Source organism: Corvus moneduloides, chromosome 2 (genome assembly GCF_009650955.1).
Source record: "Corvus moneduloides isolate bCorMon1 chromosome 2, bCorMon1.pri, whole genome shotgun sequence".
Lineage (NCBI taxonomy): Eukaryota > Metazoa > Chordata > Aves > Passeriformes > Corvidae > Corvus > Corvus moneduloides.
This window is the reverse complement of record NC_045477.1, coordinates 38,866,368-38,881,032: the sequence shown is the minus strand read 5'-3', so window position 1 is coordinate 38,881,032 and position 14,665 is coordinate 38,866,368. Positions and strand designations below refer to the sequence as shown.

At 44.3% G+C, this 14,665-nt stretch overlaps 1 protein-coding gene across 1 annotated transcript; it reads left to right on the top strand.

Moving 5' to 3' along the window:
- The first annotated feature begins 2,498 nt into the window (after positions 1-2,498).
- GPR83 (G protein-coupled receptor 83) lies at positions 2,499-10,095 on the top strand. Its single transcript, XM_032099191.1, has 4 exons — positions 2,499-3,462; positions 4,309-4,434; positions 5,433-5,566; positions 6,315-10,095. Exons 1-4 carry the CDS (start codon positions 3,076-3,078, stop codon positions 6,937-6,939), a joined length of 1,272 nt encoding a protein of 423 aa, XP_031955082.1. The 5' UTR covers positions 2,499-3,075; the 3' UTR covers positions 6,940-10,095.
- Positions 10,096-14,665: the final 4,570 nt, after the last annotated feature.

Here is a 14,665-nt window from a genome sequence, read left to right as displayed (position 1 = left end):
GTATTGCACTGTTATTAAACATCATAGTATATGGGAGTGGATTCAGCTCTGTAATTCAGGAAGTACCAAAGGGGACTCTCTATTTTCATGTTACACGCACATCCTAGGAAAATATTTTAGCCAAGTATATAAGAAGAATAGGAATCATATCAAAGGCTCTTTCTCCCTTTTCACAATTTTTTTTTCTGTCAGCTGTCAAATTCAGTGGCTTTGTGTTAAAATTGACTTGTGTGGAAGATAAATATAGCAGCCCTCACTTCAGGGGAAAACTTGTAACTGGTGTGTGGAGAAAGACTCTGCTGTAAAGAGGTGCTTGTCCTGAACATTAATGGGAGTGGTTAGATGAGAGGGTAGGATGCTTAGAACATCAACATTATTTCTCAGAGATCACACTGGCTAGTTTTTGAAAAATCACTTCTCACCCATGTAACTTCAATTCCCCTGCCCCAGAAAAGCTCAGAAATTCAGCAAAGCTCAAAATTTCATTAAAGCTATGGTAGTGAAAGATTGTTTCCAGGAGCAGGAAGCAGGGAGAAAAGCACACTCTGCTGTGTGTTTAAAGAGAAAAAAAGGCATTATACCTCTTTTTGAATGCTTCCAAACTTTTTGGCGTGTCTAGCTGATTTTTTTATATTCTTCTTAGATCTTTTATTCCCACCAGGCCTGGTTTCTAGTTTATTATTATCCTATTAAGAGTACTCTTGCACAAGGGCTTTTGATGACTTTTTTTATTCCCTGAATTCATGGTCCATCCATATAGCTTTATTTCGAACATTACCTTTCACTTAAGAAATTGCATCATGTCACAGATACCTTTTACAAAAACCAGATTCAGCATGCTAAATCCTGACATTCCTGTGCAGCTGCTTCTTTTGCTGTCAGCGGGGTACTGAGGATTGTGGAGCAAGGGTGAAGTTGGCAGGAGCAGGTGCCAAGCTGCCCAAACTACCACAGCCTGTTCTTTAGGAACAACTACAACTACGTGAGCTGCTTAAGCAGCTCTTATTGGAGCATGTTCAAATACAAACTAAATCAGAAAGGTGGTGTGAAGCAGAGAAAGGGACACCAGCAACATGGGAGAAACCTGACAGAGAGCTTCCACTAGGTTTTTCCGTGACCCTTTGTGGCTATTTTGGGTGGGCCTGCCCAGTGTGTGGTCAGACCACCTCCTCTGGATCACAAGACACAGAATCCAGCTCAGAGAAGTGTGGTCTTGAGCTGAGTGGGAGAAGATTCCTATCCTACCAGCAGCCTGGCTTAGGAGGTGAGAAGATATCCTGGTCTCCTGGATGCACCTGGTCTTCAAAGGCAATGGCAGCTCTAACTACGTATGCAAGGGTACCCTGCTAGAAATTAAGAATTAGATCAAGGAGCATAAATAAACCAAGCTTATAATTTTTGCTGGAATACAGATCATAGTACAGGAGAACAGAATTTGGTAGATATGAAACAAGAGGTGGAGTCTGAGTGTCAGAAGACAGAATGCCCTTATGCACTGGCCAGCGACACTGGAAAGGAGGGGCACTTGGGAGCTGCTGGAGCAGCATAGCAAGAAGGGGAACATATGCCACTGGCCCCTCTGTTCTTATCCCAAACCTCTAAGAGTGCTGTTCTGTCCTACTTTGTACTATTTTCTTGGGCCTTTATTTGAGACTAGTTTCCTGACAGCATGTTTCTTCTCTCTGAATGGTCAGGGGTGACTGCTGCCTGAGCAACTCCAGCAGGTTCACTGGAAAGCTTTCTCTGAAACAGGTGAATTGCCTAAAGAGCTCAAGTTGGACAATTTTGTGGAAGAAACACTCTGGCAGCAGTGTGCAGGGTAGCACTGTGGGCTGTCCATTCTGCTTGTCCTACTGTGTCCAGCTGCTGAGGAGTGGTGAAGAGAAGGCAGCCCAAGCAGTTCACTGAGGCTGTCACAGACATCTTTTGGAAGAGTTACTTTCATCAGTGAGTGACCAGCTTATAATACAAGCTTTTCAGGTGGTGGTCATTTAATTAATGATTAAATAAAGCCTTTTATGTACAAAACCAGCTCTGGCTGGGGATTGTTGACACTGCCCAAGCAGATCTGTCCCCAGCAGAGGTGCAGCACTGTACCTGTGCACTTGGGAACTGGCACAATCTTTCTGTGTAAGATTTGTGGGTCTTTGTCTCCTGGTCCTGATTTTCTATTTCCTGCTGTGTTTTGGGGGGAAAGCAGAGGGAGCACATGCTGCCATCTCATCAGTGCTTGGAACCTGCATACAGCTGCCTTTTGCTTTGGATACTGGACTCACTGTGCTGGGACAGTTCCTGTTCTCTGTCCTGTGTAATCAACGTCTTTGTAACTACCTCTATTTCTACAAACCCTAGAAAGCAGTTTCACATCCGACTTTTTATTTCTTTGGTTGAGAGGAAATACCTGCCAAGGGAAAACTTGAATATTCCATGTCTCTCTCAGAGAAAAAAGGTCTTTGGGAAAATAGTGTCAGTACAATAAGGCAGCTTGTTATTTACAGTTCATCTGTTACATTCTGTTCTGTGCTGTTCTAATCATGCTAAGAAATAGACTTAAACTTGCCTGCCAGACCTGTAAAACAGCTCAGATTTGACCTGTCCTGGGAGAGAGCAGAGCTGGCACACGTGCTGCCGGTGTATAAACAGCACAGAATTTGCCTGAGCTGGGCTGTGATAGAGAAAAGGGGTTCTGACATCTGAAGAGATTGATTTTGCCTTTCTCTCAGATGTACTTGCCTCGGAGTAGCGCCCGGGGGAGCGCAGCTGCGTGGGAAAACAGCACGTCAGAGCACAAATTATGTCATGCAGCCCAATGACTGCAGAAGATCCCGGCTCGGAGCTCGCCTGGGGATATAAAGCTGGCTGAAGGAGCAAAAGTAGCGGCGAGCCGAGCGGGAGCGAAGCACGCTGCGGGAGGCAGGAGCATCCCTCCGCTCCCGCTGCTCCTGTGCCGTGTTTGCAGCCCCCGGGTGCGCCGGGGCTGAGCGAGGGGAGAGCGGCTCTCCCGGGGCACGGAGCGAGCTCTGCTCTCGCAAATGAGCTCTTCCCAAATTGGAGGAGCAGAGCGGCGTTCCAGAGATGTTGTCCTGTTTTGTCTGGCTCAGCCTCCCCGACTTGGTTATCGCCTTTGTGACCCCAGGAAAGTTGCCCCTCAATGGGAGCCTGGAGAAGACTTTTGTAATCCCGAACGTGTCGGGTTTCTTTTCCTGGGATAATGACAGCCTGGCCGACTGGCAGAGCTTTGTGAACAGGAGCCGGTACGGAGCGGAATCTCAGAGCACGACGGTGAAAGCCCTGCTCATCGCGGCGTACTCCTTCATCATTGTCTTCTCCCTCTTCGGCAACGTCCTGGTCTGTCATGTTGTCATCAAGACGAAGCGCGTTCACTCTGCCACCAGCTTGTTCATTGTGAACCTGGCTGTAGCCGATATCATGATCACGCTCCTCAACACACCTTTCACGCTGGTAAGAGGGGGCACAGATGCCTGGGACGACCCACCCCTGAGGGAAAGGAAGCACCTAAGCCCTTCACAGACATGGTGCAGCCTGGGAGGTGGGGGAATGCACCACCACAGTCCACCCCATAACTGAAGTCAATTTCTCTGGGCCCCTACAGTGCTATAACGGTGCTCTGGTGGCTTTTCCTGCTTTACACTGCAGTGTGCAGATATTCTGCAGATATCTGTCCACTCCAAATTACAGCCATTGGAGTTGCCTTTGGAAAACTCCACATGTATTTTTCTTCTCTGATTCCTGCTATCTAGTTGAAGATTGGAAATTACCCATTTGTGGCCCTGATAGTACTTGAACAATAATAACCTTGCAGTGATTGCTTAGTATGTTAGTAGCATCTGATCTTTTTTGTCCTTCTCTTTTCTAAAGTATTTCCAAAGTAATGCTATAAAACTCTTGAAAAAGATAAATGCTCACCATTGTTTAACAAGCTGTTTTGAAAAGCTGTAGTTTGCTTGAAGTGAGATAAGATGTACAGGTCACCGTATCACATAAAGGAGGGCTTAAAAGGAAAAGCAAATATATTGACTCAATAGTGAGGCTGCAGAAGGACTCACTGTAAATAAAAGAGAACAAACATCTTTGATACTGGGCTGCTGTGTTGTCCTGGAGGATATTGCCAGGCCACTGAGCAGCAGTAGCCTGCCTCTTCAGGGTTCAGAAGCCAGAAATTTATACAATTATACAAAGAACCTGGTATCTTAAAAGTATCTTTTACACAGCACAAGGGATTGTGTACTGGAGCTGTACTTATAAGCAGTTGTGGGGTGCACAAAACTAATGGTCATCTTGTTTTAGGCTCGTTTTGTGAACAGTACCTGGATCTTTGGGAAGGGGATGTGCCATGTCAGTAGATTTGCACAGTACTGCTCCCTCCACGTCTCTGCCTTGACCCTTACAGCCATTGCTGTGGACAGGCACCAGGTGAGACTTCTTTGAAGCAGAGGATGGAAAGCTTGGGAGGGCATAAGTAAACTGAGAAAGGATGATCCCATGCCCTTTTCCCTTCAATTCCCAGAGTATCATAAGATGCACGAGGAGCTGACAGGGTAGGGGGGCAGTTCTTGCTGTCAGAATAGTTTCGAGCCCACAGCAAGGTAGGAGGTATCCATCACCTTGCTATCTCTTCCAGCTGGGTAAAGGGATCTTTTATGCAGTAGATAATCCAGTAGCTCTCAAACAAGGAGAACGTTCAAGATCCTGATAGGAATTTATGTGGAGAGCTCTCCTTTGGGGTGGCTTGGCCAGCACTAGGGTTGTAAGGGACATCCTAGTTAGCTTTCTCAGCTCTATCTCCTGATGTTCTGGGATGTCCCACCTCCTGTTACCCTGAATACTGGAGATCTGACTACAGTACACTGGTGCTTGTCACAGAGCTGTGGCTTGCTGTTGATAATGGGCTCAAAACTGGGGACAGTTGGGTATTATCAGTTTGGAGTCATCCAACAACCACACAAAACCATTTACAGCTGGCATTTTCTGCTAGAAAGATTGTTTCCAGAAAATGCACTGGCTATCACAAGCATTCCCATGGAGGTCTGGTCAAATAACAAACCCCTTGGTTCTTTGGGTCACTGATACTGAAGAGTTTGAAACTTTTTTCTCCTTTTTTTTTTTTTTCAGTTAAGGAAATTGAACCTGGTAATGAACACATATTAACACCTCCCGGTGTTTTCCCCACCTAGATGCAAATACTGAAATTTGGGGGTAGGACTAAGATCTGACTTGAACCATATTTCATGATGTTAAAATTCAGATTTTCATATACAGCTTACAGTCCTTGGGAGCTGGGTGAAGACTGTACTGCTTGCGTGCTAAATTACCACATTGAATAATAAATTTAAGGCTGGAAGATTGTATGAAAAAAAATATTTTTTTTTCCAGAAATGTAATAAGCCTAGATTTTGGTTTATTTTGTGCAGGTTATAATGCACCCTCTGAAACCTCGCATATCTACTGGAAAAGGTGTTATCTACATCTCTGTAATCTGGATCATGGCAACTTGTTTTTCCCTACCACATGCTATCTACCAAAAGCTCTTTACCTTTGAATACAGGTAAGGATGTGCTTTGCTTTCCTCCAGTCTCCCTGGAGGCCAAACTCTGAGCAGTCATACTTTGGTATATTCCACTGAAAGCCTTTAGCAATGTCTGATATCCTGTCCTTTTTATTTTTAAATATTTTATCTTTATTCTGTCCCACTAATCACACAAAATAGGCTAAGAAGTTAGAGGATCTGGCCTGGACCCTTTACCTCTGTACACTGGGGTTTTATGCCATATACCAATTTGACCTCTTTGGGCAAACCAGAAATGAGAAACAAAGCCAACCAACCAACCAAAAACTCACTAAAACCCAACAGGTTTTAATCTACTCTTTAGCCCTAGGAAAGTAGATAAATCTGCCTCAGCTGTCAAGAGCCTTAATATTTACAAAGTGCTTTAATGAGAGAAAGGTCCTTAATATGTGCAGAGACTGTGTACCTGTTTGCCAAAGGACAGAAAATAAAAACCTGCTTATGTGCAGCTGGAAATCTTGCAATTGATGAAATTCATAAAATTGTCATAAGGTCATGAATGCCCATAAGAAATTATCACCACATTGCTCACTGGCTGCTCCATGGCTCAGATCCTTGAAGAGCAGAGCTCTGCTCAGCTGTGACATTTGTCACAGATAAACACAGTGTTTGCTTTCAGGCCACATGGCAGGAGCCCTCTCCCACCTGCCTCCTTGTTTCTGATGTACTTGTCCCGCCACGTCTGGCCATATGTGCCTCTCATCCTGTGCCATCTCTCCATTTGCAGTGAGGATGTTACCCGGTGCCTGTGTCTGCCAGATTTCCCTGAGCCTGCCGACCTCTTTTGGAAGTACCTTGATTTAACAACCTTCATTCTGCTCTACGTGCTGCCCCTTCTGATCATCTCTGCTGCCTACGTGACAGTGGCAAAGAAACTCTGGCTGCGCAATGTCATCGGGGACGTCACCACTGAGCAGTACTTTGTCCTTCGCAAAAAGAATAAGAAGACCATCAAGATGCTGATGCTCGTTGTCATCCTCTTCGCAGTTTGCTGGTTCCCCTTGAATTGCTATGTCCTCCTCCTCTCCAGCCAGACCATCCACACCAACAATGCCCTGTACTTCGCCTTCCACTGGTTTGCAATGAGCAGCACCTGCTACAACCCCTTCATCTACTGCTGGCTCAATGACAGCTTCCGATCGGAGCTGAAGGCTTTGCTCAACATGTGCAGAAAAGCCCCCAGGCCCACGGAACAGAGGCTTCCCTCCACTGTCCCATCCTACCGAATGGCTTGGCCAGAAAATGGCAACCTCAAGAGGTTGCAGGCCTCCCAAGTCCTTCCACCATCCTCCAACATCCAGTCAGGAAAGACAGACATCTCTGCAGTTGAGCCAGTAGTAGCTGTGAGCTAAACGGTGACCTTGGGAAATCTTACAGGACTGCACATAGACTTGGCAAGAGCTAAAATGGTGGGAAGATGTGGAGCCCTGGCCACACCACAGGTGATAAAACCAAGAAAGGAGGTTCTGCAGGGGGCAGTATGAAAGAGTTGCATGTTTAATACAGGCTGATGACAATGGTGTGGAGCCCCTAGAGGGGAGAAAGTAAGCTCTTCCCAGGAAGGAACTTTTGCCTTTGTCAAGGTGACTTTGGACTGGCTTGCAGGATGGGATTCTCTGCATGTGTGTTGCTGTTACCTGCATGACTGAGCCTTGTTAGTTACTAAGACTGTGGGTGTGTTTTGCTGGTACTTAAATAACAGTCTCATCACATCAGGCCTCCCTTCCCCTCTTCTGACTCTCCTTGTAGCAACATGGAAATGGTTGAGAGGTAGACTTTTAGGTTGCTATCTGAGATCTGGTGCAACTGGGTAGGAAAGCATCCTTTCTGAACCGGGATCTGAAAAGTCAAGACCTTTTCAGAATGAATGAACAGATGTATTCCACAAAGCCTTTTTTTTTTTTTTTTGGTGGAAATACCCTTAGAGAAGTGGAGGATATGATAGACACTGATAAATAGGAGTCTCTTACTTCACAGGCACTTTTTCTAAGAAAGATCTGAAGAAAAGCGGATGCCTATTCTTCAAGTAGAAAAATAGTTTTTCTTCAAATAGATAACTAAACCCAAAAAACATACAAAAAGTTGGACATGCCATTCACAGCTGGAGTATGGATAATTAAGTTCTACTGTGGATTTGGACTAGAACCTTTTATCAGAGTATCTTTGCATCATTGTCAAGTTGCAGCTAAAAGATCCCACAGTTTGACTTTTTAACTCACCTTTGAATGTTGCTCTCTTACCCTGTAAAGCATCTGTGTACTTGTCACTTCAAGGGCATTTCATCCCAACTAAGAAGTTAGCTCTCTGGAATCAGTTCATAAATGAACCGCTTTGAGAAAAGAGATGATATCTCTGATGGAAAGTAATAAAAGTGGAACATTTGTCTGCAAGTTATCCTCTGATGACTGCACAATTTTGGTGCATTTAAGCTGAGATGCGTCCTATTTGGAGTGGCTAAGAAAATTCACGACTGCAAGTGTCTGAAGTAGATTTCAGAACTTAAAGTTCTTAGCAGAAGAAAATATGGGTTCAAATAACAAAAAAATGTTGTTCCAAAACCTCTACTTTATAGCACAGAGGAGCAATATTTCCTTGTGCTGTGGAAATTAGCTTGACCATCACATCACGGTGCCCCATTCCACATTTAACTTGCAGCATTCAGCAGTGAAGTGAGAAAAATCTTCTTATAAATGGAAAAAAAAAAAAGTGAAACTGTTTTTCTCAGTGTCCTGTAATAAACTTACAGTTCTGAAATAATTTTAAGCCTCGTGCAGGGTTTTCACACCTCAGTATTTTACAAGAGTGAAATATCTACCACTCTTTGCAGCTAATCTGCCCTTGCACAAGCAGTTATCAGTCTCTCACTGTGAATCCAGTGCTATTTTACTGCCCTTTATCAAATCCCCTGGAGTCAGAGTATTTTGTATCGCTGATCTGCAGAGTTAAACCTTTCCTCCTGCCTTCTTTGACCCCTTATGCCAACTCCCTCCCTCAACATTTACAATACATGAGCCCTGAATTGTTCAGGGCATCATTATGGATGATCATTGTAGCTCACTTCCAAATGAACTATTCTATTCTATTCTATTCTATTCTAATTTTCCAGTTGTGCAGATTTTGTGAACCATGCTCCCCATTCCAGTGGCAGCAGAATCCAGCACTTTACTAGCAAATAAGTCTCTGAGAATGCTGGGTACCTCAGTGAGATGTTCTTTCTGAAGCTGAAGGAAACATCTTAAGATTCACCATTTTTGAGTATAGTTGTCATCCTGCTACATATATAGAATGTTGCTGTAACTCCAGTAGACAAAATCCTCAGATGCCCACTCAAATGCTCCTGGTGGGTCTGAGCGGGACTCCTGCAGTTACAGATCACCTACAGATCCTACAACCCTGCACTGGGTGGCAAAACTTTCTCCTCCAGGCTCTGATCAATCCTGAATCTGGGCACAAGGGGAGGATGCAAGAAGTTAAGAAGTTGAAGCTGTTTGATTTGATTAAAAAGAGCAGGAGGGATGGACTGGATAAAAGGAAAAGAAGAGGCAGATTGGACAGTGAACATTAGGAGCCTGTCCAGGAATGAACAGGTGGCCAGCAGAGATACAAGTCTCAGAGAGATTTGGACAACACGAAAGAGGGGAACGTGGTTGAAGCACTAGAAATGGTGTCCTTGGAAACTGTACATCATACACTGGGTGTGCTACAATGTGCTTAGCATGGTACAGGGTAATTTCTAATAATTAGCTATTTTTCATTTTCTTCATATCTGATTTGGGATTCTGGAGAGACATTTTGCATTCACCAGTGCTGCTGAAATCAGTGGGGGGTTGTGCTCTGCGCACACAAAGTGCAGTATGAAACAAAGTACTCCAAAAGTATTTGCCCTGGGCAATTTAACTTGGGCATCCAGGCTTCATGGGTATTTTTTCATTCTACCCCATCTCTCTTGCAGACCAAAGGGTTCTTTTAAAATGCTGACACAGCCATCGGTGCACAAACTGCATTCAGGTGCCATCTTGGTGGGTGTAAAGGGAGGATCTGAGTGTTGATAAAATGAGACACAATGTGTACAGGGTGGAGATTAATTTTCCATTTTGTGTGTGTTTGCCTACTGTAGCTGGAGGTTTTGCTGTCTTTTGAATTTGGGAGGTGTGGCACAAGGCACTGAACAGCTGTTCATTGCAGGGGATCTGCACAGCCCAAGAACAGACATTTTGTGGGAAAATGAACTGCATTTAGAGAATACATCATCTGGCACACAAATAAAGGAACTCAGGGTTACAAAGGTAAAGTTAATGCTGACATCTCCAAAATTTTGAGTGGTTGGCTCTACAGCTTCTATGGTTTAGTGTGTTTTGGGTTTTTCTACTCAAAAGCAAATTGTTATTTGTATTGACAATACTGCTTTCTTATTTTTCTGTTTCCTTGAAAAATATTGTAACAGGCCTAAGAAAATTAACTTGCAAGTGCTAGGAATTAATGAATATTAAGTCTCAGTTTCTAAAACATTCCTAGTGTTTTATTCATTTTCTCTGTGTAGAATTATGCAGAGACCTCACAAGGGAACAAAGGCAGTGCTATTCTGTATTTTGCAGCTTGAGCTATTCTGAATAGCACTCAGGGGAAAACAAATCCTTGAAACCTTTCTGGCACTTCTTGATGTTGGATCGGGATTTTAGCTTCCAGCTTTCATTCCTGCCTCTTTCATAGAATCATGGAATGGTTTGGGTTGAAAAAGACCTTAAAGATTGACTCCCCAGTCCAACCCCCTGCCATGGGAAGGGTCATCTTCCACTAGACCAGATTGCTCAGAGCTCCATCCAGCCTGGCCTTTAACAATTTCAGGCATGGGGCATCCACAGCTTCTCTGGGCAACCTGTGCCAGTGCCTCACCACCCTCATAGAATTTCTTCCTGATATCTAATCTAAACCTGTCCTCTTTCAGTTTAAAGCCGTTATCCCTTGTCTTATCAGTACACAACCATGTCAAAAGTCTATCTCAGTGTTTCTTATAAGCCCTCCTTTAGTACTGGAAGGTGCTCTAATGTCTCCCTCAAGCCTTCTCTTCTCCAGGCTGAACAACACCAACTCTCTCAGCTTGTTTTAATACGAGAGGTGCTTCAGCACTCTGATCATGTTTATGGCCTCCTTTGGACTTGCTCCAACATGCCCATATCCTTCTCATGTTGGGGACCCCAGAGCTGGACACAGCACTCCAAGTGGGGTCTCACAAGAGCAAAGTGTGGGAGGTACAATCAGCCTCAGTATCAGTCTGAAAAGTCTTAGCAGCCACTGCTGTCAGACGTGGTGCTCAGCAGGAAAAATCTACTACTATATTCCACTACATAGGGGTTTTTTGTGACAGAGAAGTTTCTGTTGTAGCAAAAAAGATGGCAAGGGCCACCACCTGAGCTGAGATAAATGGAGGGTCACATGCTTTGCTTTCCCTGCCATAATAAGCTGTAGACCAAGTCCGAGACTCTTTCATCCAAAGGAAAGCAACAAATAGCTCAAGCTTGTACCTGCATCCATTAGAGGAAATTTCATAGAGTACAGGCAAAACTAAGAGTGCTTAGCAGAGTCAAAGCCTCTTGCTCTTACAAAGGAAGAAAACTCTTTGAAGCACACTGAGATCACACAAGGAAAAGATGACAAATTTCTCCTGCACAGAAGAAAGGAACCTCAGCTTTGGTTGGTTTTGGTTCTAACTGCAGGGCAGCCCACCTATTCTCCTGTCAGTGTGGGATGAATTTCTCCTCTCAGCTGATGGAGAAGGCAGCTGCTTAAAACATAGCAATATCCTGTGACTTCAGGAATATTAATTCCATTGTCTGTCTGGCATTTTCAAAGGATATCAGACACCATCTCCAAGCTATCTTTATTTACTTCCACCCTTCTTATAGGAAAAGTGCTGGGAGATTCCAGAGATTTCAAAATCACAGTTTTCTGAGAAGCATAAACCTCTAATTTCTTTAATGAATAGATTAACTAGCCACCACTAGCTGTTACAAACACGGTTTTTATCTCTAGAGCTGAAAGCCCTTGACAAAGGTTGATACCACTGTCTATGTTTTGATACCACAAAGGGAGAGAAATCACTGAACTCCATTATCCTAAGGTCATTCGGTTTCTTCAGCCTAGAGAAGGGAAACCTCATTGCAGTTACAGCTTCCTCATGAGGAGAAGAGGAGGGGCAGACACTGATCTCTTCTCTTTGGTGACCAGTGGCAGGACCTGAGGGAATGGCATGAAGCTGAGTCCAGGATGGTTCAGGCTGGATATCAGGAAAAGGTTCTTCACCCACAGGGTGGTCGGCCACTGGAACAGGCTCCCCAGGGAAGTGGTCCCAGCACCAAGGCTGACAGAGTTCAAGAAGCGTTCAGGCACACGGTGTGATTCTTGGAGTGTCCTGTGCAGGGCCGGAATGATCCTGATGGGTCCCTTCCAACTCAGGATATCTTATGAATATTCTATTATAGGGAGTCTTAAATACTTGCATATTGAATGTGAAACTTCAAGATGTAGTTTGACGCAGTTTGGGTAGACCACGATTAAAACAGTCTGGCCATGAACTGCATAGAAGTCATTAACAGATCACTCTACAAGACCATGACAACATTGCCAGCTACAGACTTGTCTGCTTGTTCCAAATTTCAGGCTACATTTGTGCAGTGAAGCTACTGAGTAGGGAGCTTGTGCTGGGCTCAGCAATAGCTGGATGAAGCTGTACAGTTCTTGGATGTGAACAGATCCATCTGCACAGCACTGAGCCATGACCCGTGCATGCACTTAGCTGTTTCAAGAGCTCCAGTGATGTCTTAGTCCTCTAAGTAGACTGACCTAGAAACTGCATGTGGACATGCAGAGAGAGACTCAGAATTGCAGTTTCCCAGGAGACTATTATTCACATCTGCCTTATTCCTAAAGCTCTTGTGTGCTGGTGAGAGAGTGCAGCCAGCTCCCTGCTGACACAGTCTGCCAGCATTGTGTCGAAGCCACCAGGCTGTGAGAACTCTGCACCTGAGAAGGCACCTACACCACCTAACAGCTCTTGGAGGCTTGGCTGGGAGTGCCATGCCTTTCCACAGCCTCGGTGTCCAGTGCTGGTGGCTGGTGGTTTGCTCTCTTATTCCTGGTGTTCCTTGTGCCACTGAAGGGGAATGAGGATGGGATCCTGCCCTGCTTTCCCCATCCTGCACAGCCCAACAGAAGGGCAGTCCCTGCTCTTCCTGGGGTTGACACAGTAGGCCTGGGAGAAGGTTTGGGCTGGAATTAAAGAAAAAGGGAAATTCTTTGGCCCATCCTTTCTTCTTCTGGGTACAATGTCCCCCACAGCTTGTCCTCTGGCTTGCAAGTTTCAAGGATTTCTGAATCATGGTGGGGTGAAACTTCCTGCCTCTTGCCTTAGGCTCAAAGTCATTTAATATACTTAGAGAGGCAGAGGTGAATCCAGTCATCATCACAATATCCTGTGAAAAAATTTCTTTTATCTACAAAACAAATCAGCGCCTCCTGGCCATCTGCCACAGTTTATAAACTGAGCATGGCATTCTATGGTATGGAATATCCCTTTGGCCAGTTTGGGTCAGCTTTCCAGGCCATGCTTCCTCCCAGCTTCCTGGGCACCTGCTCTTTGGAAGAGCTTGGGAAACTGGAAACTCCTTGGCTTAGGGTAAGCACTAATCAAGCAACAACCAAAACATCAGTGTGTTATCAATATTATTTTAATATTGAGTCCACAGCACTGTGCCAGCTACTAAGAAAAAAGTAACTGTATCCCAGATGAAACCAGGACACCAATTGAATACCTGAAGGTCTAACAAATGATTCCTGGCTCTAAGGTGTCAGCTCCCTTATTTCCACAGCATGTAGGGTTAGGTCCATCTAGAGCAGACCAGTTATGTGGTGATACACAGCGCTTGACTCTTAGCCCTAACATCACAGGGGTATGAGGATTTAAAGACATAATTACAATTTTTGTGGGCTTTTTTTCAGTTAAAAACACTATGATATGACAGGTCTGTCAGAGGTCACCAGTTTTTAATAATATGAAGTTAAGGACACATATCAGATGTTCTAAAAGCACATCATCAACCTCTGAAGGTATAAAACTTGATGGGATATGTTGGAGGGACATGTAGGGTGGTGGTAACCACGTTGTTATTGTCTCATCCCTACTGCCTTTAGCTCTAGAAGTGATTTGCCCAGAATTTGTCTTGAAGAAGTCCTGAGACAGGGCTCAGAATGATCTGATACTTGAACGAGGAGGACAGCAGGGACCAAACCCTTGAGCTGGGTCCCTGGCATTCCTGTTTGGCAGTGCAAACACATTCCAAGGCAAGCAAACAGTAGCCCTAGGCTCCGTTTCTCCTCCTGCAGTTCAGATTCCCAGCACTGAGGCATTGTTCTGAGCTCTGCAGCAGCACGTATTTCTCTGCAGCAGCACCAATTTAGCTCAGATAAGAGGGAAAAAGCAAACAAAACCCCCAATTCTTTTGTTGCTGATTGAGAGATTTCACTGCTGTTGTTTTAGGTACTGCTGACCCATTCAAATGCCTTCAAAGGCACCTTGCACTTTCCCTGTACTCTGTGGGGATGCGAGAATCTGACTTAAGGGGACTAACTCAGCAGCCCCTGGGTTGGGTGAATTCATTTGTAGGTAAGGAATTTTGTTTGCATGAAGGTGTTTGGTTAATCTCAATGATTATAAAAAGTTTGAGATGACTCACATCAAAGAATCTGAAAAACAAAAGACAGGATACAAATTTTACTACCTAAAAAGATTAAATAGTGTTATAGTGCGAGTTCTTTGTCGTGGTCCTTCAGGGGAGGGTTGATAACATGACATGAACCAAATAGATGTTTGAATATTTAATGATATAAAACCATAGTATTTTCAGAAATATACTTTTTTAATGTTTAGTAGAAGTAATTACTTTTTATCATTATACTAATAACTTAGTATATTAAGGCAAATATTCCATGATGAGGAAAGCACTCTTCTGGAGTTTCTGGGCATGCAGCCTGCATGACAGAAACACACAAACTGCCCCTGACACACAGCTAGATTTTGATTTG